The sequence below is a fragment of the Cicer arietinum genome, chromosome 5, assembly GCF_000331145.2.
Source record: "Cicer arietinum cultivar CDC Frontier isolate Library 1 chromosome 5, Cicar.CDCFrontier_v2.0, whole genome shotgun sequence".
Taxonomy (NCBI): Eukaryota; Viridiplantae; Streptophyta; class Magnoliopsida; order Fabales; family Fabaceae; genus Cicer; species Cicer arietinum.
This window is the reverse complement of record NC_021164.2, coordinates 3198776-3224451: the sequence shown is the minus strand read 5'-3', so window position 1 is coordinate 3224451 and position 25676 is coordinate 3198776. Positions and strand designations below refer to the sequence as shown.

The 25676-nt window shown below is 28.4% G+C and overlaps 2 protein-coding genes across 3 annotated transcripts; one reads left to right on the top strand and one right to left on the bottom strand.

Annotated features, from left to right (window-relative positions):
- Positions 1-1432: 1432 nt before the first annotated feature.
- LOC101490062 (8-amino-7-oxononanoate synthase) lies at positions 1433-7849 on the top strand. Of its 2 annotated transcripts, none has more exons than XM_004499562.4 (11): positions 1433-1925; positions 2702-2844; positions 2975-3082; positions 3777-4015; positions 4113-4154; positions 5114-5201; positions 5433-5566; positions 5722-5810; positions 6379-6529; positions 6664-6732; positions 7474-7849. In XM_004499562.4, the coding sequence occupies exons 1-11, from the start codon at positions 1673-1675 to the stop codon at positions 7598-7600; spliced, it is 1443 nt and encodes a 480-aa protein (XP_004499619.1). In that variant the 5' UTR covers positions 1433-1672; the 3' UTR covers positions 7601-7849. The 2 variants fall into 2 exon arrangements, with proteins under 2 accessions (XP_004499619.1, XP_027190159.1); XM_027334358.2 differs by having other exon boundaries at positions 1787-1925; positions 2697-2844.
- Positions 7850-8820: 971 nt separating this feature from the next.
- Positions 8821-13252, bottom strand: LOC101490396 (eugenol synthase 1-like). Its single transcript, XM_004499563.4, has 5 exons — positions 13017-13252; positions 12142-12273; positions 11247-11475; positions 10249-10452; positions 8821-9349 (listed from the first exon to the last, which is right to left on the bottom strand). The coding sequence occupies exons 1-5, from the start codon at positions 13203-13205 to the stop codon at positions 9150-9152; spliced, it is 954 nt and encodes a 317-aa protein (XP_004499620.1). The 5' UTR covers positions 13206-13252; the 3' UTR covers positions 8821-9149.
- Between the last annotated feature and the right edge of the window lie 12424 nt (positions 13253-25676).

Below are 25676 nucleotides of genomic sequence, written 5' to 3'. Positions count from 1 at the left end.
GTCTATATATCTCACTTTTTTTTTTGTTTCTACAATTGTTTAATTTCCTCCACCTGAATATTGCATAGTATCTTTAATGAAAAAAGATAGCTCATTTTTAACGAGATCTATAAAATATTTTATAGTTATCTTTTAAAGTATTTATAATCCATCTTTTACATACAATTTAATTAAAATAGTCCCACAAGCTAGGATACTGCCATCTCACTATTAATTTTGCTATATAATTAGTCTTATTAAAAATAAAATTAAAGCTCTAATATTCACTTTATTGTTATATTTTGTTTAATAACTTTTATTACTGCATTTGCACTATTGTGTTTCATCAAATTATGAACTTGTAACCGTTTAAATTGCCAATAATTTTTTTCTCCTTATAACCATTTTTACACAGTGGCACGTCTTGTACAAAATATTAGGGGATAATTTAACACAATTCAATCAATAAAATATATTTTTATCTTTGTTCCAAATTTTTTTCTTGAAAAATGCATCAATTTTCTAATGTTTAAACATTGTGTCACTCCTAATAAATGTCTACCTTATTTTTTTTATCTCTTCAATTGCATAATTTCTAATATGATTAGCGACTTGGGTTACGATTTAATAACAATTAAATAATTTCTTTACATTGAGGTAAAAATAAGAAAATAACTACTAACAAGAACCATTGACATTTATTTTTTTTACTGTATTTATAGAAAAAATTTATTTAAGTAAAAGAGAAAATTGAGTAAGAAAATGTCAGTTTCTCAAAATCATAAATATTTAAAGATATTTTAGTAATTTATCATTATTATTTTAAAAAAAATTAAAAAGTGTTGGTCCGAGAAGATCCGCCACTTGTAGTAGACAAAAAGTGTTGGTTCCTTGAAACACTTTTCTTGAATTAATTTGTTTGATTTTATTTTATTTATTTCAAAATCAAGTAAATTTTAAGGCGAGAGTTAAATGATATTTGAAAACTGTTTAAAACTCCACCTGCTTTGAAGTAGAAGTTCATAATTCTCCTTGTTTTTATGGTTGAAAAAATGAATACGTGTCTCTCAAAATTAATTTCGTCGATTCGACGTCAATTAGATTATCGTCTCAAATACAAGTACGAGAAGAGTCGTGAACTTTTATTTTTAAAATTATTAAAATTTTGAATAATCTTTAAACACATATCTATTATTAAAATTCTTCTCTTCCTTTTTTTAGTGACTCATCATCTTTCTCCTATTTCCATCAAAGTTGAGATTAACATGTTTAACTGACATATACTATCAATGTAAAAAAATTTAGATCATCAGTAAATTACAACAATTCATAAACATATCTTTATACATACAGTAAAAATAAAACATCTCTAATAATTTAAGGATTCTTATTAAATCTTTATACTACCATATGAAATAAATTCGAATAATAATTGTTTAACATTAATGAGTGTAAAACTATAGATACCGAGGGAAGAATAACATTTATAGTTTTCATGAGTGTGACCGTTAATCACGAGGAATAAGAAAGCTGAAAAGTTTCTCAACGGTTAGCACACAACTATAAACCTTGAAATGACAATGTGACACGTACGTCACTTGTTAACAACTACCGACTCTTCCGAACACCAAAAACATTCTTCCAATTTCATTTTCTTTTCTTTCTTCCGACCAATACCTTATTCTACTCAACTATGGAGGCACTACTTCCTAGTGTATTGTGGGATAAGTGGGTCGAAGAAGCACTGAAATCCCTTGATTCTCTTAAAGTACTTCGATCTCTTAGACCCATTTCTCTCCGCAACAAAAAATTGCACTCATTTGGGATAGATGATGATGATGCGTTCGAGGTGTTTGATAAAATGCAGCAATGGGATCGTTCATCTGTTGAAGTTGAAATTGGTGAAACTACTTTTCGTAAATGGATGCTTGACACCCCAAGTTCTGGTAAACTAATCCATTTCTACTATCTTTTTTTTTCTTCTTTTTTTGAGTCATGGTAAAACAATTTTACACTGATATTCCATGAGAGACCATTGTGTTTCCATGTCACACTATCTGTTTCAAATGTGGTGTGGCGTGGTAAAGTAGTGAATTCTCATTTGATGTACACTAACAGTGCATAATCTTGGATTATATATAAAAAAAACAGTGCATACTCTTGTATTTATAACATTATTTCTTAGTTAGTTTTTTAATGTACTGAAAGAAACTATCTTCTATTTTTAACTTTTATTTTCACTTTTCACTTATTATAATTATGCAGCTCTCACTTTTGTTTTCTTCTGTTTTTTCTAGACGACCTAGGATTAGGAATGATAACATTTGAGAGAGACAGAGTTGGGGTAGCACCCATTGTAGACAAGATTGTTGAATCTCGACTTTAGTGGTTTGAGCATGTGTATACCTGGAAATTTCATAGTAAGAAGAGTAGTTTAGCCAATGGTTTGCTATAGACATGATATATGATAGAACTTTATGATGTCATTCACCTAGAAAACCCTATCTAATGAGATAAGACTTGGTTGTTGTAGTAATTTATGTGCAAATAGAAACCTTAAATAGAGAAGATTGGCTTAACTTTAGTTTCCGCTCTATTCTTGTCATTTGCATCAATAGGGTTTACTTTGTTTACTTAAGTAATAATGCATGTATTTGTGTTTTGTTATGATTTCAGACGTTAACCCTGAACCTTTTTTTTTCCTTCCTTGTGCGGAGGTTAGGTGAAGAGATTGTTTATGGTGCAGTTGTTGGTGATGATGAACCAGGGGTATACCATGAGAAGTTTAAAAAATTAATTTTGTTTTCTGGAAATGATTATTTAGGCCTGAGTTCCCATCCGACTATTGGAAAGGCTGCTGCAAAGGTGTGCTTTGTGAATTTTGAATGATCTTTTCTATCTTCTTTTGAATTTTAGTGTATTAATCTTTGTTTCTTCAGTTTTCTTAGTCTGAGATTATTACATTTATTTTCATGATTCTATTGTTCTATTTCAGGCCGCTCAAGAACATGGGATGGGACCAAGGGGATCTGCTCTTATTTGTGGGTATACCAATTATCATAGGCAGCTAGAGTCGAGTTTGGCAGATTTGAAAAAGAAGGAGGTAAGGACTGGCTTGCAAGAACTCCTTAAACTGTTCAAGTTTTGTTATTGGTTCTGCTATGTACCCTGAGTAAAGTATACTTAATTGATGACTGTCATTAAACTTGATTATGAAGAATCATATTCAGTTATTTGTTTTGTATGACTAAATTCTGTGAAATGATGCTCGGTAAACAAATTATGCATACTTGTGATCAGGCTTATGTCCTAGTTTTGAACATGGCTTGATCTTGGTGATTATTAGCGCACTCTAGGGGGGAGAGTGGTGTTCTAAGTGATATATTTTATTGGTGAGAAGACATTTCTGTGGTAGCCTGACTAATCTTGGGGAATTGTTATTGTTTTGTCAATGTTAGTGACTAACTGACTATTGATTAATGATTAGTCTATTTTTATGGAATTAATACTTGATATGGGTGTGTCCTGAAATTGAAATAACAACTAACTTCATTTTATTTCCATTTTTAATTATTTATAATTTTTGGTTCAATGATCATGATTGAATAAGTACCAATTAATACTGATGGAATCACATATAATTTCCATGCCAACCTTTTAAATTTAAGGGTTATATGGGTTACATTCTTCTCAGATCCACCTATTGTATAATGGATTGAAGGATCGACTAATGTGTGTTAGTAAGTTTAGATCGTACGGAATGCTGACCTGTTTTCGGTTTAAAATCCATGCTATAGGATTGCCTTCTTTGTCCGACAGGGTTTGCTGCCAATATGGCATTGATGACAGCAATTGGAAGTATTGGTTCTCTCTTAGCTGGAAATAACATACCTTCTGATGATGAAAAGATTGCTATCTTTTCTGATGCATTAAACCATGCATCAATAATTGATGGTATTCGTCTTGCTGAGCGGCAAAAAGGTGTAAAAGTGTACATATATAGACATTGTGACATGTCCCACCTCAATACACTCTTGTAGGTTTTACCTTTTCATGAAATTTACATATTATTCCCTTTGCCCCTTCTGGTTCAATATCTATATATTAACATTTATGACTTCTATGAATTTTAGATCTCATTGCAGTATGAAGAGGAAAATTGTTGTAACTGACAGGTTAGTCATTCTGTTACTAGCGAAATAGAACTAGAAAATTTGTTCAGAGGTTGGAATAACTCTTGTTATATGCATATATTTTCTCACACGTAGCCTAAATAATGTTTGGGCTGCGTAAATATTTTCTACAGGGTAAACTTGTATATTCAGGGGGTAAGCATTAATAACTGCTTTATTGATATTAATCTCGCTCTGTCTCTGTATTTTCTCCCTCTCCTCATGTCTCTCTTTCTCACGAAAACATTTGTGATGTGAATGCTGTAATACTTGATAATCATTAGTCTTAACATACTGAAAAAGTTCCTAAAAGTAACATTCTCCAATCTATGTTTCAACTTTACGACCAATTTTATTAATCTTAATCTTAAATTTGTGCTAGTGGAATACAATTAGCTAAAGTATAGTTGACACTTGACTGTTTCTTGACATAAATGTGGGATTTGTATATCTTGTATCACCATCCCCTATAAATGTACTTGCATTCCTAGAGACAAGACAGTGCTTGACAAACATGTACTCTGTTTGGTACATTTGTTTTGAATTATTCTTCTGTGATGCTTCAATAAAATTAAAAAAGTCAACTGTTTCATGAATAGAAAAATCAAAGCTTCGCCAAAATTATGCATCCATCACACGAAGTCACAGATTATTTACTTATAATTGATGGTTTTGATTTGGGGCAATGTTGTCACTGTTTTAACTGAAACAAGAAAAAGGATGGCATATCGTGTCCCCTGTTGCTTGTTCTATCTTTTTCTTTTTGAATTTTTTAATGGTATTCTTGGCGTGCTGCATATGATTGTTGACTCCTTAGGTGGCAACCTAATTGGGTTTTCAGTAGTTATTCTGATGCTTTTGCATGTTAATTTTGTTAAAATGGACAACATATCACAATATCTCTTTTTTTAAATATATATTACAGTGATGGTATGCATTATGGTTCATCTGATTTATTGCAGCTTGTTTAGCATGGATGGGGACTTTGCACCAATGGTTGAGCTTGCAGAACTCCGCAAGAAGCATGGCTTTTTGTTAGTAATCGATGATGTAATATCTCTTAATATGTTTTAGCAAATTTCTTCATGACAACTGTTATGTGTGTCGTTCTGATCCTCGGATTAAGGTTAACACCTAAGAAAGGCTTTAGATAATAATCATAAAATAGATATCCCATACGATTAATGTTCCTAGAAAGGAATTGCTCACTCACTCTACCATATATTCTCTTCTTGATTGACTATCTATGTGATACAATCTAAACATGTCTTGCGTATCCAGGCTCATGGCACATTTGTTTGTGGCAAAAATGGGGGTGGTGTTGCTGAGGAGTTCAACTGTGAGAAGGATGTGGACATATGCATTGGTACACTAAGTAAAGCTGTCGGCTGCCATGGAGGATTTATAGCATGCAGGTAATTGTCTGAGTGCACTTGGCTCTGGAATTAACAATAAGGGGGATTTATTCCATGTTTTTCTTATGTTTTCTGCACTACATCGGCACAAAAAAAGCAATTTTGTTTCGTGAACAGTTCACCTATAAATTTTTCTATTCTATGAATTCTTATAGCAAAAGGTGGAAGTTATTAATACAGTCAAGAGGTCGTTCATTTATATTTTCAACGGCTACGCCGGTTCCAGTTGCTGCTGCTGCTCATGGTGAGATCCAGTGTCGTAATTGAATTGATACTTAAATATGAAGGCTTTCCGAAAAAACAAAACATTTGTTGTTAGTTCCTATTTCTAAATATATTTTTCTTGCCCCTATTCTTCTTATGTATTGTTATATCCTTATATTATATCGTCTATGTAGTCTTGTGATACATTTCTTATTTATCCCTCTCACTTCTAGCACAATCTTATAATTTAGTGGATAGTTCTATTTACCTGATTGTTGTGTTTACAATATTGCGCAGTTGTAGATTGTTTAATTTTTAACAGGGAAGAAGTTAGACCGCCTGAGTTCATATGAAGCAATCATTATAATTATTTTTTGTTTCAAAAAGCCTACTGCCAAAACTGACACCCATTAAGTGTGAAGAAGAGAGGCACAACTAAATTTGAACTTGTGCCCTAACACATTAAATGTCCTCATAACCTTTTATTATCTGAGCTACACTTACGAGCCACATTATATATTTATTTATGCTTATTTGTGAATACTAGTATTTTGAGTCCCCCTCTGTGAGAATCACTTGTTTGTTAAACATATTATACAATTTTGCAGCTGCTGTTAGAGTGGCAGTACATGAGACATGGCGTAGAAAAGCTGTTTGGGACCGGGTGAAAGACTTTCATTTGCTAACAGGAATTCCGGTTACAAGTCCCATTATATCCCTAATAGTTGGTAGTGAAGACAAAGCACTCCAAGCAAGCCGGTATGTTTCATTCCCTTACTTTCTTTCCCATCATTTTTGGTGCTCAATGAACTAAGTATTACATGAGTCCATGGCTTCAGAAGCTGATCATGCAGGCATTGTTTCACTAATCATTTTGTGTGTTTCTGGAGCAGGCATTTATTACAAGCTGGCTTCCACGTGACTGCTATCAGACCGCCGACTGTGCCTCCTAACTCATGCAGGTTAGTATTTATATTTTCCTAAATTAAAATATACCTTGCAAGAAAAGGCAAAATGATCGAGTCTTATTAGTTTGATGTAAAACATGGACATAACAAAATTTAAGTACTTAACAATTTGCAGCTCAGCCAAAATTTTCATTAGCAAGACATGGGTTGACACAACCTGTGATGACTCAGTCATCTTGATTACCCTAACCAGTACTATAATTACTTTGTTCCTTAGTTTCAAGTTGAATTTTGCAAATTAAAAGAACAGCATCAATAACAACCAAGTCTTATCTCACTAAGTAAGGTCGGCTTTTGCAAATTAAAAGTTAGTAATTATGTCACATCACGCATTACACAATAGTACAATGTGCTAATGAAGTGATTAGTTTATATAAATATTATTATAGTTCCTTTTTTAGTTAAGGAACATGTCTCGTTCATTCATTCACTTGCTCGTGAATTTGTTGCTTAGTCGCTTCGCAAGAAACAGCTAAGTGGAAGATAGACTAATGTTATAATTATTTATTTAAATAGTGATTAATATTAAACAGTGCGTGCCCATGGTTTCCTACAATTAGTTTGGTCCAACCTGGTCTTGCCAAAACGTAAGCTTTTCCATGTCAGACCAACCGGCATAGTCAACTATGGTTCTGGGTTTTGGAAAGTTGAAATTCTTTATCTTTACCTCTATGTGACTATATATTTTTTCCATGGCTACATCTGTTATTTTTCTTTCTCTTCTCTGTTATTTAGGCTGCGAGTGGCCCTCAGTGCAGTCCATACAAGAGAAGACTTGGAAAACCTAGCTGCTGCACTCTCCCATTGCATCAATTTCCAAGACACCAGAATTTATGGCTCCAATGGTTATGCAAGATTATAGCTTTCCATTCTATAATCAGAGTTAATTGCATCAATGTGATTAACTATTCAGGAATAATACAATACATAAGTTGTAGCTTTATTAACCGTCTAGATTGAGGACATTGCATTTGTAGTGGTTTTTTTTTTTTCTTTCTCCTCCATGTTATTCCATAATGGCAAGCTGTTTTGTCAACATTTAGATCAATAATTTTGTTACATAAAATGATATTTACATGCTTTTAATTTTTGATCAACTGTTAGTTACTTTAATACTATCTTTTAGTCATGCATAGGCACACTTTGTGATTAGACTGTAAAGTAACACTAAATAAGTGTGTAGCAACTTTTCCATAAGCCTAAGAAAATAGGCCATAATTTGTTCCTTGCCTAAGCTTTCTTGTACAACTTTTTCTCCATGTTATACTGGAGATTCTTATTCTTAAACTGTCAATAATGGAGGAAAGTATGAGTGGATGGATGGTGGAAGATGAGAATGCTAAAAAAAGACAAGTCCAAATGGAAAATGGTGTGATGGACGTGGAATATAATAGAGGAAGAAGATGAACAATGGTGGTTGTGTATGGACGGAGTGTAGTTGCTACTGCTACCCTTTCTAAAGAGTAAGAATTTTTTCCATTTCTCAAAAAAGACGAAGAGATTATTATAGTTTTTTGTATATAATCATTTAATTGTATCAATGCTTTAAATATGTGAGCATTTTATACACCAAAATCTATACTAATGGAGTTTTCTACTCATTTTGAGAAAGAAGATCTTACTCCTTTCTGACCTATGATTGAAAGTGTGTAGAAAATGTTCCCCTTTTCTCGTGCATGAGGTCTTCTTTCTCAAAAGTCATAACCATCAAGGGAGTCCTCAAAAGTTGTGGCATTAATATAGATCCCAATCTCAAACAGAAGTAAGCTGACTATAACTACTTTAAAAGCATATTTAATATTTATTTATTTTTTAAAAAGTTGTATCTAATTTTATTTTTCTCAACAAAAAGCTTTCTTTATATACTCAAGGAAAAATAAAATAAAATATGAACCTTATGGAACTTTATGTATATATAGTATAGGATTAATTCAAGAATGTTGATAAGTGGAGATAATATCATACACTATAAATATTTATATAAAAAATACATCAATGCATATATTGGCAATAAAAGTATCACAATTATTATCGAGTAAAAATTTGGAAATTATAAAATTATACTATTATATATCCAAAAAATTGAAAATAACTCGAAATCAATACATTATATCTTCTTTTTAATTACATGTCTCATACTAGAGAGGATCCAACTTATTTTTATGCATATATAAAATAGTAATTTTAATTACTACAAATGTTTTGACATTATTGTCCTTTACATATTAACTTTTATATATATACCAAAGGTGAAATTGGTGCATGTAGTCTTACAAAAGATATATTCACTCAATCTCAAGTATTCAATAGTACTCATAATAGATATCATCATTTATGACTTCTGAAATTATTCAACTTAATATGATCAGAATAGTATAGCTACAAACTTTATTAATCCAAAATAATTAAGTTCATTCAAAAGCAGCAGATGCAGGGGGTGGAGGGTCCACAAGAAATTTATCAAGAAGTTGATCAATAGATGTGTAGTTATATTCAGGATATAGTTGTGAAACTTCAAGGTCATCTTCCCCTAGATCAAAGTTCACAAGATCCCCTTTAACAAATATGCTATGGACTATAGAAATTGGTATATCTTCTGGAGGAGGTAAAGCTGCATTTATAATGGATACATTTTACCAATGGTCAGTGTTGATATATATTTAATTATAATAACATCAATCATATTTTAAATTTTTAGTTTTACTATTGGAATACTATAAAATTAAATTTACATATATTAAAACTAAGAATTTATTAATAACACTACTTATACTCCCTACGGAGTGATTTACAAAAAATTGCTATTTTGGAATAAAAATATAAATACAACTTAACATTTTTGTTAATTTATCTAATTATACTATCTCAAAAATCTCTCATTTAATTTAATTTTATTTATTTATTATTGAACCAATTAATTCATTACTATCTTGATGACTACTAAAACAACCGCTTTAGGTCTCCATAAATTTTTTTTTTTACTTTATTAAAAACCTAAAATAAAAAAAGAATTTTAATTAATAAAAATGCCACATATTTCAATATTTTAAAATTAAAATATATAATATTACACTATATCAAAAATATTAAGTCAATTGAAAAAAAAATATTACATGATATCAATTATATTAATTTAGTGATGTCATATTAAAATTTAGAAAATTCGCTTTAAACATCTAAATGTGTTGGGCCGGTTCTGTCTCGAAGGATAATTTAGGTGATGAAAATATTTTTTTTAAATAATTATTTAACGAATTATACTGTTAATATGTTTGATTTAATGAATGTTTACTTATAAATCATTTTATAAGTATGCATTTAAAAAAAATATGATTTAATAAAATGATGGATTTTTATTGAACTTCTTGAATTATCGCTATAATTTTAAACTAAAGCTAATTGGTTTATAATGAGAAATGAGAATGTAATATGTCTTATATTTATACACACCAATAGTCAAAATTTCATATAAAGTTAAAAAATGAATAAAACAAATTAAGCAAATCTTACTTTGTGATAATTTGACAATCTTGTCCTCTGGAATAAAAGTTTTGTGAAAGTTCTGGCCACATTTTTTCTCCCATTGAAATATCAACTCATTTTGTGTTATGATATTCTTTGAAGGTCGATACACAACAATGCGATTCTGTGTTCTTGGATCATTTGCCACTTTAATAGTGTACATAGCAACATCTTCTTCATAATTTAGTATAGCTAAAACAAATATAAATATTGTGTGAGGTTGTTAATATTTCTATCTAATTTGTTTAGAAGCAACAAGAATATAGAGGAAAATGATTCTTCAAACTTGTTTAGATAAAATAGAAAATAAAATTCTCTTTTATCTCCAAATCTATAGTGAGTTATGCTAGAGAAGTCTCCAAAGAGTTTAGTGATGGATAATTTTTGTAGTTTGTCTACAAAGGTTTAGTGTAAGGATAAAGAATAGTCTAAATATTTTTTTAAAGAAACTATTAGCCAAACTCTAGAAATTATAAGGTTAAGGTAATATTGTATTTAAGTTTAAAATAATGAAATTTTATCTCTCTTAATGAGGATATAATTCAAAAATTGTTTTAGTAAATTAAGATAATTTTGCGCATAACGTTCTTTTACCTTTAATCTATTTTATTTATATTATATTACGAAAAATGTTAACAATATATTATCTAACGTACATTTTTCAATATACTATTTTTTATTGGTTGAAATTCGCATAGAAACCACCATATTTATATTTATATTTATGTTGACTCCACGTAATTTATTTAATAGATCTCATATAAAAGTCAACCAATAAAAAAATGTGTTAAAAAATATATTTTATTAGCATTTTTCTATGCTCTCTTTTTCAATTTATATAGTTTACACCTATCTTTCAAAACGATCATTTCATAAAAACAAATATGAAATTCTAAACTACATCAATTTTGATGAAAATATTTCAAAACTTCATTTTATAAATAAAAAAAAAAAAACATTTTTCCTTAGCTCATGTAAATATGTACCTTTGGTTTCACCGTTGCCATAGATTGCAATATCTTTGTTTCTCTCATATGGATGAAGCAAGAAATTGACAAAGTATGCACCAAAACAATTTGCAGAGACAAAAGTATAAGGAATTTTAGCTGCTTCGATTTCTCTTCTAATTTTTCTTTTCTTATCAAGAAAAGCTTGAAAAGGAGGAAGAGGGTGTACTCTATCTTCTTCTACACCAAAATCTGATGGAAGAAATCTCTGCAAATAATATATATCATTACTAAATGAAAAAGTGCTTACACATTTCAAGAACTTTTGTTATATATATATATATTAAAAAAGAAAGACCTTGTTCAGTCAAAAAAAAAGAAAGGACTTGTCTTTTAATTTGATTTATTTATTTATTTATCATGATAGACAATTAAAAGATCATAAATGTTAAAATATTTGTGGTATACATTAAAATATATTAGATTGAAAATTAAAAATTAATCAATTTTTATTTATTTATATTTCATTTTAGAGAATATATATATATATATATATATATATATATATAAAATAAGTTTTAAATTTATTTTAATATACATAGCCTTATTTTTATAGAGTTTAATTATTATGCATTATCATTGTAAAAGAATTTATACTGACAATACATTTCAACCATTCATGAGAATAACTTTAGAAATTAATTTGATAAAAGTCAAACATCTCTAATAATTTTATAGTTATAATTAGATGATAATGTAAAATTGCACCATCCTACCCTCCTCTAATTTTAAAACTTAGAAAGCATGTAGAACAAAAATAATCATTTAAAGGCATCCATCATAGAATACATGCAAAACCACCAAACAAAAGTGCCTCACCAAAAAAATAAATGAGAGGCAGAAAAAAAAAAGCATATATAATAATAAAGATTACCTTAATATTTCCAGCAACTTTGATAGCATGAATAATTTTGAGTTGCTCCATCACTTGTGGGTATGGAAAGGTACATATCACAATGTCTACTTCTTTAATCACTTTCACTATTTGCTCATGCTCAAGTTCTCCCTGTAATTAATTATTATTGTTGATACTAATCAATAAATTAATCAAAATGAATTACCCAATCCACAGTTAATTATAAACATTATTTGAAAAAAATCATATAAATATAAGTCTCTTTTAAATTATTTGATGTATTTATTTTTATTTTTTCAAATACATCTCTTATTAATATTATTAATTTATTTTATCATATGAAGATTAAAGTTCAACACACTATTTTAGTATCATATACACATAAAAACATAAAATCGATACATTAAATTACTTTATATTTTTTTATATTGTATATTTTTTTTAATATATGTGAAAAAATAAAAGATACATACAAAAAGAGATTTATGTCATATTTAATATATATATATATATATATATATGTATATTTTTTTTTTTTTAGGTGTCATTTTAGTGGTAAAAAGTTTGACATTATTACTTCAAAGGAGATGACCGTTTTAATGTTTTTGTAGACTTGTGTAAATCTAAATCTAAAATATCATATCTCTAAAATAATAAAATTCTAACATTAAAATTCAAGATTTTAATGGTGGGTGGTGGCGTCTAGTAGGTTGCCGCCGCAGCAGACTCATAATGGTTGATGTGAAGAGGATACGGGAGTCGAGATAAGTTAAATTTAATATATTTTTAGAAGATATATGTTCAAACTAAATATTTATTGGGGACATAATTAGCATAACTGATATTAATAATAATTTTTCATTCTAATATATATATATATATAAAAGAATTACCTCCACAAGTGTTACTCCCATGGAATTGAATTCCTTGAAAAGTTGTATCTTGGATGTTGAAGTTTTTGAATTAATAGGGTGGGTATACACAAAAGTTGGATAACCTAAAGAGATGCTTGCCTTCACCATATACTTACCTATGTAACCACTTCCACCAAATACAATAATCTTATTCTTCTTACCCTCCATTTTATTTTATTTTTTGGTGTACTCATGCTCTTCCAATTAAATGTCTATACATATTTATAGTGTCACATTAGCATCTATCATTCAACATTGAAATAGTGATTACTAATTAAAGTATGTCTTTTTATAGAAACTAATTAACAAAAATATTTCTATCCGTACAAAAATGACCAAAGTATTTTGATGAAAACTTGTCAAAAGTGTGACATTTCCAACAAGCCGCCTTCAAGTGACTGCATTTTTTTGTCTTTTTCCCATATTTTTGTCTCATTGATAAGACACTACTAAAAAATGTGATGTTTAGCTACATTCATTTAACCAAAAGTTTTTATTGATGAAATTAAGAAATAAGAGATATAGCTTGTGATGTTTTTCATCATGACAAATTAGTTATGTCTCTATATTTGTTTGGCTGCTCGGTAGGTGACCACTCTAATGGATTTGCTTAGAATTGTAATATATATAAAAAATTAATTATTTGAGATATGAAATTGACCAAATAATGGAATGAGACTAGAATACTCTCTTGGCTGTCTAGTTTTTTCTCATAGGTAGATATTTGTAATTAAATAAAAATATAGTTGAAGAAAGAAAATTCTCATTAAGCATAACATAATGACCCAACTCACGATTTTATTTAAAATTACAATCTAATTAGATTCATCAATTGATTACCTTTAGTACTTAATAATAATTATAGTCCAATATATATTCATCAATTAATTACCTTTAGTAATTCAAATGGTTTGCCTTTGAGTTTTTTTTTTATTTCTTTTCAAGTTTGCCTTTCTTTGGTTTCATCCAATTCATATTAAATCACAACTCTATAAATATAATACAATATGAAAAGAAATATTATTGGTGAGTGCAATGTATATTTTTATTTATTTTTAATTGTGTAGGTTGGAGGTCACTCGATCAGTTGAAAATTTTGTTGGACAAACAAAGTAGGTTTTTTTAATTGATTTTATTTTTTTATATAATTATAAGAGATCAAACCTTTAACAAAATTTCCAAATCTTTATTACGGGAATCAACATGTTTTCTCTTTTTTTCAAAATAGTCTATGGTAATAATTATTTTATCTGTCTCATAAAAAATATAATTTTAGTAAAAAAAAAAGTTTAAAAGGTGGGAAGAATGTAGCACCTCAACTCTTTTTGTCTAAACTATTATCAATGTGTCCTCGTTATTATTACTATTGTTATTATTATTAGAATTAAAAAATACACTAATTCCTTATAAAATTGCATATAATGATAATCTAGTGATAACATAACGAATTGGAAATTTAAATCGTAAATGTTTAAACTTTAATATTTTTAATACAATTTAAGATCACTTTTATAGTTAGTTGAATAATTATAATAATAAATTAATTAATTTTATAGTATAAAGTAGAATTAAGTTGCATAAGTAAAATTAGATAAAAAAGAAACTAAATTGAATTAGGTTGGATAAAATATGCTCTCCTAAAGAAGATGGTGGTTTAGGAATAAAAAATATGCTCAATGATATGGGCTGGTCCAAGATAAATTGTTTAATAGTGTGACAATTCAATCAATTAATTTATCATTCATCCAATCTATACGACAAATTTATTCATCCAATTTTTATACAAAATTATAAATTAGTTAATGGATTGGATTCAATCCTACCATTTAATGATATAGAGAATGTCCATCCTACTATTTTTTTCAAGTTCAATCGATTATATATATTTTCTATTTACATTCAATGAATTATATTTATTAACTATAAATTTATAATATAGATAGCTCTAAAAATTATTTTACTAATTAAAAACAGTTTAATTTATTTTTACAAAAAATAATGTTTTTTATAATTCAAAAATTAGTTTTTTATCTTATTTATGATAAACTGTTTTTTTTATAATTTATAAAATGAATAAAGGTGAAAATAATTTTTTTTATTATTTGAAAAACTGAATTTTTTATTTTTTATTTTTTGTTTTTTGTAATAAACTGAAACTTTTTAAGTATTTTAAAATACTGTGTTTTTATTAATATATAAATAAGAAATCTAGTTGTAAAATAAAAATAAAAAAACTAATTATTATAATTTATTTATTTAAATATTAAAGTTATAATATTGGAGGTGGCTGGCCAATCACCGCGTATAACTGGAAAAGTTTCTAAAGCTCCACCACGCTCCTATTATTTAATTCAAAACTAAATAAATATATTTTTTAAATTAATATATAAAGCACTATTTTTCCTTAAAAAAATACAGTTTTTTAATATGATAAATAAGATTATTTTTAGAAATTACTAATTTAGTAATTTTAAAATAATAAAAAAGATATATTTTAAAATTAGTATCAAAAACAATTTTTTAAATAAAAATAAAATAACTGAATTTTTCCATCAGAAGAAAATATAGTTTTTTTATAATAATAAATACTATTATTTTTAAAAATAAAAACAAATATTATAATTCCTTAAAAAAAATAAAAATGATAATTAGTTTATTAAATTGTTACTAAAAAGCAATTAAATAGAATAGATATTCATCCATTGAAAATATGGTATTACATGAATTTTTTCTATATGTTTTATTGGATTGTTAATGGATTAATGAATTATTTTGATTCATTCATTACCAATAATTAATAAAACGGGTTCTTTGTGGTGGTGTGACATTGTGTTATTAGGTAAGGGCGAAGCAAGAATTTGTTCTCGATTTTAATCGATTGGAAATTGAATGAAGTGTAATTAGTATTTTCTTGGTTAAATTACATTATTGGTCTCTTAACTTAATTTCAGGTAACGTTTTAGTCCTTTATTTTTTTTTTCCCGACTTGATCCTTTGTTTTAATTTTAAGTGACAATTTGATATTTTATGTTTTAAAATTTTAACAATGTTATCCTTTTTTATACAAAAATTCAAAAAAAAAATTCAATCAAAACTCATAAAATTAATTATATTCTTCAATATAATACAAATTTCATCAAATTCATAAAGCAAATCTTCAAATAAATTTATATTTTCATACTTTATTTGATATTGTTAGGAATAAAGGACTAAATCAAGAAGAAAAAAAAAAGATAAAGGACTAAAACGTTAACTGAAATTAAGTTAAGGGACCACATATGTAATTTAGCCTATTTTCTTTTAGCATGACATTTGGGTACTCTTAAAATTTGAGTTGAATTCTATATAAATTCTATAAAACTATTTATAAGGTGATAAACTTCTATAAAACTATTTCTAAGGTGATGACTCTTTACAATTTATAAACACTTTGTTATATTAATATTTTATCTTAGGATATCTCTCATCTAATATAAAACTTATAAATTCCAATTTTATATGAATCATTATTATTTTTTTGTCGTTGATATTTTATTTTAGTTTTTGTAATACTTTTCCATATTAAAATTAATTTTTATAATTTAATTTTAGTCTTTATTTTTAAATAAAAAACAAATATTTTACATATTATAGAGATCAAATTCAATACAAATAAATTTTGTACAATCAAAGACAATATAACAAAATGGTATATTTGCTGAAAATAAAATTATTTTTATAATAGTTAAAAACTTTATAAATAGTTTATTTACAGAAATTAAAAGTGAATTTAAACCAAATTAACAAATATTTATTCAATTTCATTATAAACAGAGAGAGAGTAAGAACTTACCTCCACAAGTGTTACTCCCATAGACTTGAATTCCTTGCAAATTTGTAACTTAGAGTTTGTGAATTAATAGGACGTGTATATACCAAAGTTGGATACCCTAAAGAGATGCTTGCCTTCACTATATACTTTCCTATGTAACCTATTCCACCAAATACAATTATCCTATTCTTCTTAGACTCCATTTTTTTTTTTTTTTGATGTACTTCACTATTGGTTCATTAACAACTATAACATTACTACTTTAAATGGGTATTTATAGTGTCACAATAGCATTTATTGTTCAACATTGAAAGTGATTACTCATAACAGTGTATTATTTAATTTTTGTGTGTGGAAACTAACAAAATTATCTATTGGTACAAAAACGACCAAATTATTTTCATAAAAACTTTGTCAAATAATTTGTGATATATACATTTGAAAAACTAACATTCTTGTATTATTCAAGACCAATAATGTATTTTAAAAAACATGAATCATTTTTCACTTGCAAGAGGTGAAAAGTAATATTTATTGAGGATTCTATCATGTATCTCCACAACTGTACATGTCACCCCTTCAATCAAACGTGAAAAATACAATTTTGTCATTTTAACTATTTATAATAAGTTTTAAAATTGATAGTTTCAGAAGTTTCACATTTTCGATCGAAAATTTGGAAAATTTCCAAATATGGAAAGTTTTGAATTTTTCCTATTTCGAAAGTTTTGAATTGTTCGAAAGTTTCAAAACTTCTGAAAATTGTCATTTCAAAACTTTCGAATATTCTTGCAAACAGTTTTAATTGGAAATTTTATAGATAATTAAAAGGATAAAATTTTATTTTCACGTCAATTGATAGGTGATAAATTTAAGTGTAGAAAGATAGGATATAATCTTTTCGTTTTTTATATACCAAAATTTTTGTTAGCCCAACAATGGTAGCTAAAGTTTGTTAGCCCAATAATTAGGTATAATTTGTTAGCCCAACAATGGTATGTATGTGACATGTTAGGTTAACATGTTCACTTTGAATAATATCTTAATTTCCTGGATCCAAAAATTTTAAGCTGAATTTAAAATAAATAAAAATTTATAATTATTATTGAGAATACTTAATACAATTACTCATCTCCTTTTATTCCATCGTGAAACACGATAATAATGGATCATGAGAAATTTTATCAAAGTATGAAATAAATAATATATAAAATATTTTCACTAAGATACATATATTTCAACTTAATGTAAGAGTAATTCTAATTATTAAGTGTTATAATAGTTAGTGGTGTTCATAGTATTCAATTAACAATATTTTTGTACACTTCTAATAATACTGTCAGAAAAATCGAGCTCCAAACCTAAAGTTTACAAATACGTGTGTTGCCATTGCCACACATATGGGATAAAAGAACACTGTTTTTATAATGATAAAAATAAATAGCATGCTTAATAGACCAAAAAATTAATGTTTGGCAAATGATGATGCATATACTGATTTGTTTGTTATTTGTTAATATCAAACATAACATTAACGATTAGTGTTTTTTATTCTATATTTCATTTTATGATTATTTTATTTTATAAATGTTTATTTGAATTTTACGATTAAAAATAAAAAATAATAGAATAAAATATGTCCGTTATTAGTTTTAGTTTGAATTTTTAGATTATGTGATTTAATAACTATTTAATATTAAAATAAGTTAAAAAAAAAAATAACATTACATTTGTCCAAATAAAACAATATTTGAATCCTTTAAACAATGTCTCTTATTCTATTTTTTAGAAGGAAAAAATATAGTTGATAAAAGAGTTCTACTAAAGTGAGTTATCTAGATTCCAGAGATTATGGACAAAATCGATGGATAATTAACTAAAAACATGGTTATAAAAAAATTATAATAAAAATTCGTCCCCTAGTCTATTGAATTTATGGATTTGTTTCTAGGTATTACTGCACCACTTCGCATACTTACCTTTTGTAGAAGAAAATAATTTTGGGATGATCGTGGCCTCTCCCGTTCTTATCGGTTATAAATAAGAAAAATTAACATAGGTAGGTAGGATTATCATTTATTTATTAGATTATCATTATTTATTGAAATAAAATATAAACAAAAATTAATAAAATGTCTCCTATTTAATGATAATCCTATCTACCTATGTTAGTTTTCTTATTTATAACTGATAAACACATATATACAAAATAATAAATGAGTCGCTAGCATAAAATTTAGTAAAGCATCATATATACAACAATAATATAACTATTTATGGTAAATACATAAAATAAAATGTAGGAGAAATAAATATAGACGAAGTTAACCATTTTACACAATTAACTATGTTAAGTTTGATTCTTGAAATTGTCCCAAGTGGTGTCGTCATCTATTACATCCTAAAATTATGAAGGTTAACTTGAATTCAACGGAATCTCCATCAAAATTTATTTCAAATAGGAAAAACATTGAAAAATTCTTTAAAACATTAAGATGGTCATTGAAACTATATTTTCCTTTAAAACATTAAGATGATTCTTGAAACAATATTTTACGTTTGAGAGTCGATTATATATAGATAATATATTCGTGCCTATGACATTCGTTGAAAAACGGTTATCTATAATTAATGATACAAAAATTTATGTCAACTTTAAAGCATTTCTTTCTTCTTAACTATGAAGGGATGATAAACAATACTTAGGGGTAAAAATTTCTAGGAATTATAGGGTACATGTCACATTTTAATTGGAAAACAAATATGAGCTGTACATATTTATTAAATGATTGTGATTCATTGTTTTCATTTCTCATATTAACCAAATCTGTTCACCAACAATTATTCTCTAAATATATTATAAAAGTTAAATACTTAAGTTTTTGAAGGAATATTTAAAAAAAAAAGTTTTTTTTTAAGAATTTTGTAATTTTATATTCTATTTTATTTTAATAACATTTAAGAGTGTCGTAAATAATAGGTGATTGACTTTTGGTGTCAATATAGTTGAAATGTCAAGCTAATCGTATAATGTCTTTGCATGCTGTTTTTGTTTAAAAAAATACTTAAGTGTTTAATTTTGGATTTAATTTATATACATCATCTACATAAAGAGTTTTTACACATTAATTTTGGAGATTTCAATCATCCTATATTCATAAATATTTGACTTATATAATAACCACTTTTAAATCAATATACATAACTCATTGTAATATTATTATAAAATATTTGACTTTGTGGTTGCATACAAATTAAACTATTTAGTTTAATTAATTTGTAAAATTTTATACTATTTGAATTGCTTTAAATAAATACTTAAACTAGAAAAATTGAAATCCAATTCAGAAACTATTTTACTTTTTTTTCAATTAAATCCTTATATTAAAGAGATGATAGTCAACTATGACTCTTACCTATCAACCAATATTATATGTCTCTGTCTACTTAATATCCACATTATTATTATTATTAATATTATTATTATGATTATCATTATTATTCTTTAATTATTATTTTTTTTTTGAAAAAAAATATCCCTCACTTTAAACTACAATGTTTGGTAGGTTGCATAGCTGTCAACAATGTATTCAGCTTTACACAATAACAATGTTATGACTCGCTGCTTTTTTGAGCTCTATGATATTGGAGATTTCATGAATTTGAATACATAGTCGGATGTGCTTCTTCAATCACTCTTGTCTCCACACCAATCAAAATTCAAATAGCTTACTAAGTCTCCATCTTCTTGCTTCAATTCTGTTGCAAATAGAATTCATTGCTCCAGTGTGCATTGAATGTATCTCATGATCCTCTTGGCTGTCATCTAGTGATAATGCTTTGGATTCTCCATAAATCTATTAACACCCACACTATAGCAAATATCAGGTCTTGTGTTGCACAAGTATCTTAGAGAACCAACAACTTGCTTGAATATAGTAGTGTCAACCAGCTCTTCCTCAATTTCTTTTCCCTACTTTACATTAACTTCAATTGGAGTGACATCAAGGTTGCAACCATCCATGTTATACCTTCTTAGAATTTCTCCAGAAAATTTCTTCTGATGCATCAACAACCCTCCTTCTGTCTTAGTAAATTCTATGCCAAGGAAGTAGCTCAGTTTGCCCAAATATGATATTTCAAACTCATCCTTCATGATTTCTTTGAATTCTTCAATTGTTTTTCTGTTGTTACCAGTTACCAGCAAATCATCGACATATATGCATAGTAGGATCATTGCAGGCCCTCTATTCAAGTGTAATGCCTCACATAGACTCCATATTCTACTGTGCACTTGATGAAGCAATGCCAATTAGGAGTGTGTCAATTCTTTTGTTCCAAGCTCTTGGAGCTTGCTTCAAACCATAAAGAGCTTTCCTCAACCTGAGCACTTTATCCTCCTTTTCCTCATTCAAAAATCCTGGTGGTTGAGAGACATGCACATCTTCTTCCAGCCATCCGTTTAGAAATGCAGACTTAACATCAAACTGACACATTTGCCAACCCCTAGCACATGCTAGTGTTATTGCTAGTCTTATTGTTTCAATCCTGGTTATTGGATCAAACACTTCAGAGTAGTCTATACCTGCCCTTTGTAAGAATCCTTTGGCAACCAATCTAGCTTTGTATTTAGCAATTGTTCCATCTAAATTCAGCTTGAGTTTGTAGACCCATTTGACTCCAATTTGCTTATGTTTTGGAGGCAAGTCAGCTAAGTACCAAGTCTGATTTTCTCAATTGCATTGATTTCTTCTATCATTGCTTTCTTTCAGGGACCTCTCTTCAAGGCTTCTTCAACATTAAAGGGTTTTATATTATCAAATAATGAAAGTGAACCATATCTCGACTTTTGTCAATTTCATTGTCATTGTACACTTCAAATTCCTTTAAGTGTGCTGGTTGTTGTCTTGCTCTCTGTGATCTGTTTGACTCTATCCTTTCATCAACTATGTCTCCACTGGTCTGCTACTCTTCTTGTACTTGTAAAGGCATTTGTGTAGGCTGGCATGTGTTGCTGGTCTTCTCTTGCCAGCCCTAGTACTGGCTGTTGTTAATCTGTTTCTAGTGCTGGCTGATTGTCTTCTTCTATTTCCAGTCCTATATTCACATCTCAACTGACTACCATCTTGCCTCTAGAAGGATCATAGAGTTTGTATGAACTAGTTGGATGATATCCTACTAGTATTATGACTTAACTTTTATCCTGCAGTTTCTTTCTCTTCTGGTATGGCACATGTTTGAAGCATAGACTACCAATTATCCTTAGATGCCCTCCACTGGTAACTTATTTGTTGGACACTTGTTTAAAATGTAGGCAGTTATGTTGAGACAAAATCCCACATTAATGTTTTGATGATAATTAAACAAAAAGTTAATTAAGACTTCTAATTATGATTATAAATGTTTTCGTATTTAACATGTGTATTTAAGTGTGTTAAAACAAGATAGTTACCAAACATTACAAAGCAAATCGTATTAAAATCAAGAAAAAAAACTTAGTAAAACGAAGAACATTCTCCACGTCAGCCATAAACAAGAATGATCAGATTTCTATTTAAAAAGATAGATCTAGGAAGTGTTATCCATTCCATATCTTCATCATAAATATATAAGGATCAATCTAAGCAAGAATTATTCCAGAATTCGAAGACTCAACACCTTGCTTCATAAAAAGCATAAAGCAAGATCATTCTCTAAGTCAAGCAAATGCAAGTACAAATGACAGGCTACAAAGGACATTGTTGTTGTACCTTCAAATATACCTGCAGATGTGACTCAAAGCTTGTAATCATTTCAGATAGCTGTCAAGATCACACTCGAGCTTCTCAAATCATTCTAAGTTGCAGTTCCATTTCTTAGTGTGGTATTAGAATAAGTGATTACTGAGTTCTAATATATAGAATCTATTTCTCAAACAAGAGTTGAGCAATATCCATATTCTAACATTTTCAAAATCAATACTTTGTAACTCAGGCTATATTGTTAAACATAGCTTGAGCAGTAGAAATCCTTTTATGGTTTAAAAGGTAATTTATAAAATCCTTTCTAAAATAGTGTAAGGTTAGCTGTGGAAATCCTTTCTAGGTAGAAAGGTAGAACCTTGTAATAGATCAAGACTGATCTGTGGAAACAATGTGAAAACACAGAAAGTTATTGCTTTGACGCACTTAGTGGAAAATCTCACATTTGTGAGGAACGGACGTAACCCGTGTTGGGTGAACCATGATATATGTTTGTGTGATCTCTCTATCCTTATTTCTATTTATTATTTGTCTTACATTCAGTTTTTATATTGATATTGATGTTTTTCCACTAACCAAGAACGTTTTTTTGTTTGTAACTAAAATCAATTTTGAGTTAAAATATTCAGTTTTTTAATAGGAATTTTATAAAGGGGCAACTTTAATTCAAACCGCTTTTCTTATAATTGACATTGGTACTTCAATTGATGCAACCTCACCCCCATAATTTGTATGGTAATCATTTTTCTTTTAGCATGCTTCTAGCCATGTCTACTATGGTTCTACTCCTTTTTTCAGCCAAGCCATTATGCTGAGGTGTGTAAGGAGCAATTATCTCATGTTCACTTCCATTTTTAACACAATTCCTTAAATTAATGTGATGTATACTCACCACCTCCATCTGTCCTTAGCGCTTTGATAGTTTCTCCACTTTATTTTTTCACTTTTACTTTGAAGTTATTGAATATTTCCAATGCTTCATCTTTGGTCTTTATCAAATAAATACACAACATTCTACTGAATTCATCAACAAAAGCTATGAAGTACTTATTAACTCCTAATGATGATACCTTAGATGGTTCACAAATGTCACTATGAACTACTTAAAGACACTTCTTTGCCCTTGCTTGCACTTGTGATTTGAAGGAGTTCCTTGATTGTTTTCCTGACATACACATTTCACACACCTTCTCAGGAACATTAATCATAGGAATTCCACTAACCATTCTCTATATTCCCAGCTGTTGTAAGCTTCTGAAGTTGAGATAACCAAATCGTTAAAGACACAACCAATTTTCATCAACTTAGCTTACTACTAACAGGCATTAGATATCTACAGCTTTTATATTAATGACAAAGGTCTGTTCTTTGATAGTTGAACCTTCAATATCAACTTCTTTAAGGAATTCTTTTTGATGAATGAGCCTTCAATATCACCTGAAATTATTTTTGAATCAGTTGTCTTATACTCAGAAAATTGCTTTTCATTCCTTGCACATATAACACATTTTCAATCACCACTATTTTGTCATTTATTTTCTTGATTACCATGTTGCCAGCTCCCTCAGCTTCCAAGGTTCTGTGATCAACAAACCCGATCTTGCTCCTTCTTGATGTATCGATATTCACCAACCATTCTTTGTTACTTGTCATGTGATTAGAACATCCAGTATCAAGAAACCAATATTGGACTTAGAAGGTTCTCTATTCGTGGTAGCCATCAACAAAAATGTGTTTGAGTCTGAATCATCTTCTTGAGCAGCACATGCCTCATTCGTATCTTTCTTCTTTTGCTTTCCTTTTCCATCCCAGTATTCATCAGCAAAATATCCATACTTCTTACAATTGCAACATTGCACCTTCTTTTTGTCAAATTTCTTTGATTTTCCTCTTGATTTTCCACTTGTATTGCTTGCCTTTGACGAGAATTCAGGCTTGTCATCAGGTTTCTTGAATTTATTCTTTCTTCACTTCTTTTTCTTATCTCCCTTCTTGTAGACTTGTGCTGCCAGCGCCTGATCACCAGGTTTCATTTTGGTCATTTCCTCCATAGCACATATTATGTAATCGAACCTGGGTTGCAAAGATCTCAATAGATTTTCACACAATTTCTCTCAGACAGCTTCTAACCACAACCTGTAATTTGATTTGTGATATTCCTCAGCCTTGAGATCAGATTAGACACATTCTCTTGTTCCTCCATCAACAACAGTTCAAATTGTCTTTGTAGGGTCTGCAACTTCACTTTTTTGACCTTGGTGTCTCCTGCATAACGCTTCTCAAGAATGTCCCATGCTTCTTGTGCACTTCTTGCATCAGATATCTTGTCAAAATTGGCAGTATAAAGGCATCGATGAAGAATGAATGTAGCCTTACAATCTTTCTTCTTATTTTCTCTAAATTTGGATGTTTGCTCTTTTATTGGATCTCCAGTACTTCTTGGAACCCAAACAGATCCTGAATCTGCACCCTCCATTTATTCCAATCATTTCCATCAAAATATGGCATGTGGGCTAGAAAGTTTCCATTGTTTGCACTTAAACTCATCCCCACTTCACTCGTGTTTTGATCCTCACACTCCACTCGTGTTTGCACTATTTTATTTGGATCGATGAATCTTGCTCTAGATACCAATTGTTAACTTTCAAGCTATTGCTTCAAGTGCAAGAAAATAGAAAAATAGAATAACATATGAGTTGTAGGACTTGTTTATTGAATGAATGGAATGTGCTATTTATACATGATTTGTTCATATTCATTCTAACTATCCTCTAATTAATTAACTAACTAATTAAGTGATTAGTTAGTTAGTTATCACATATAACAACTGCTTTACTTGAATTATAAACAAACTTTCTAATGCCAAGAACATTCTTGATTTCTAACAATCATAATATAAATAACGTTCATAAATCTTAATCCCTCAAAAAAACTATAAAATTTTAGAAGAAATTTAAGTTTATATCAAAATCATATAGATCATAATTTGTTATACTTCTATTCTTGATACGGTGGAATAATTACGTTAAGAATATCAATTCATTAACGTGAATGATGATGTGTTCCAATCTTAAATCCAAATTATTT

What these genes read in the sequence shown, in the direction of transcription:
- LOC101490062 (XM_004499562.4), top strand. Translation starts at nt 1,673, where the DNA reads ATGGAGGCACTACTTCCTAGTGTATTGTGGGATAAGTGGGTCGAAGAA. An exon ending in TTGGAAAGGCTGCTGCAAAG is followed by an intron (nt 2,845 to 2,974) that starts GTGTGCTTTGTG and finishes GTTCTATTTCAG; the next exon opens with GCCGCTCAAGAACATGGGAT. An exon ending in AAAATTGTTGTAACTGACAG is followed by an intron (nt 4,155 to 5,113) that starts GTTAGTCATTCT and finishes GATTTATTGCAG; the next exon opens with CTTGTTTAGCATGGATGGGG.
- LOC101490396 (XM_004499563.4), bottom strand. Translation starts at nt 13,205, where the DNA reads ATGGAGGGTAAGAAGAATAAGATTATTGTATTTGGTGGAAGTGGTTAC. An exon ending in TGGGAGTAACACTTGTGGAG is followed by an intron (nt 12,274 to 13,016) that starts GTAATTCTTTTA and finishes AATTAATTACAG; the next exon opens with GGAGAACTTGAGCATGAGCA. An exon ending in AAGTTGCTGGAAATATTAAG is followed by an intron (nt 11,476 to 12,141) that starts GTAATCTTTATT and finishes TATTATTTGCAG; the next exon opens with AGATTTCTTCCATCAGATTT.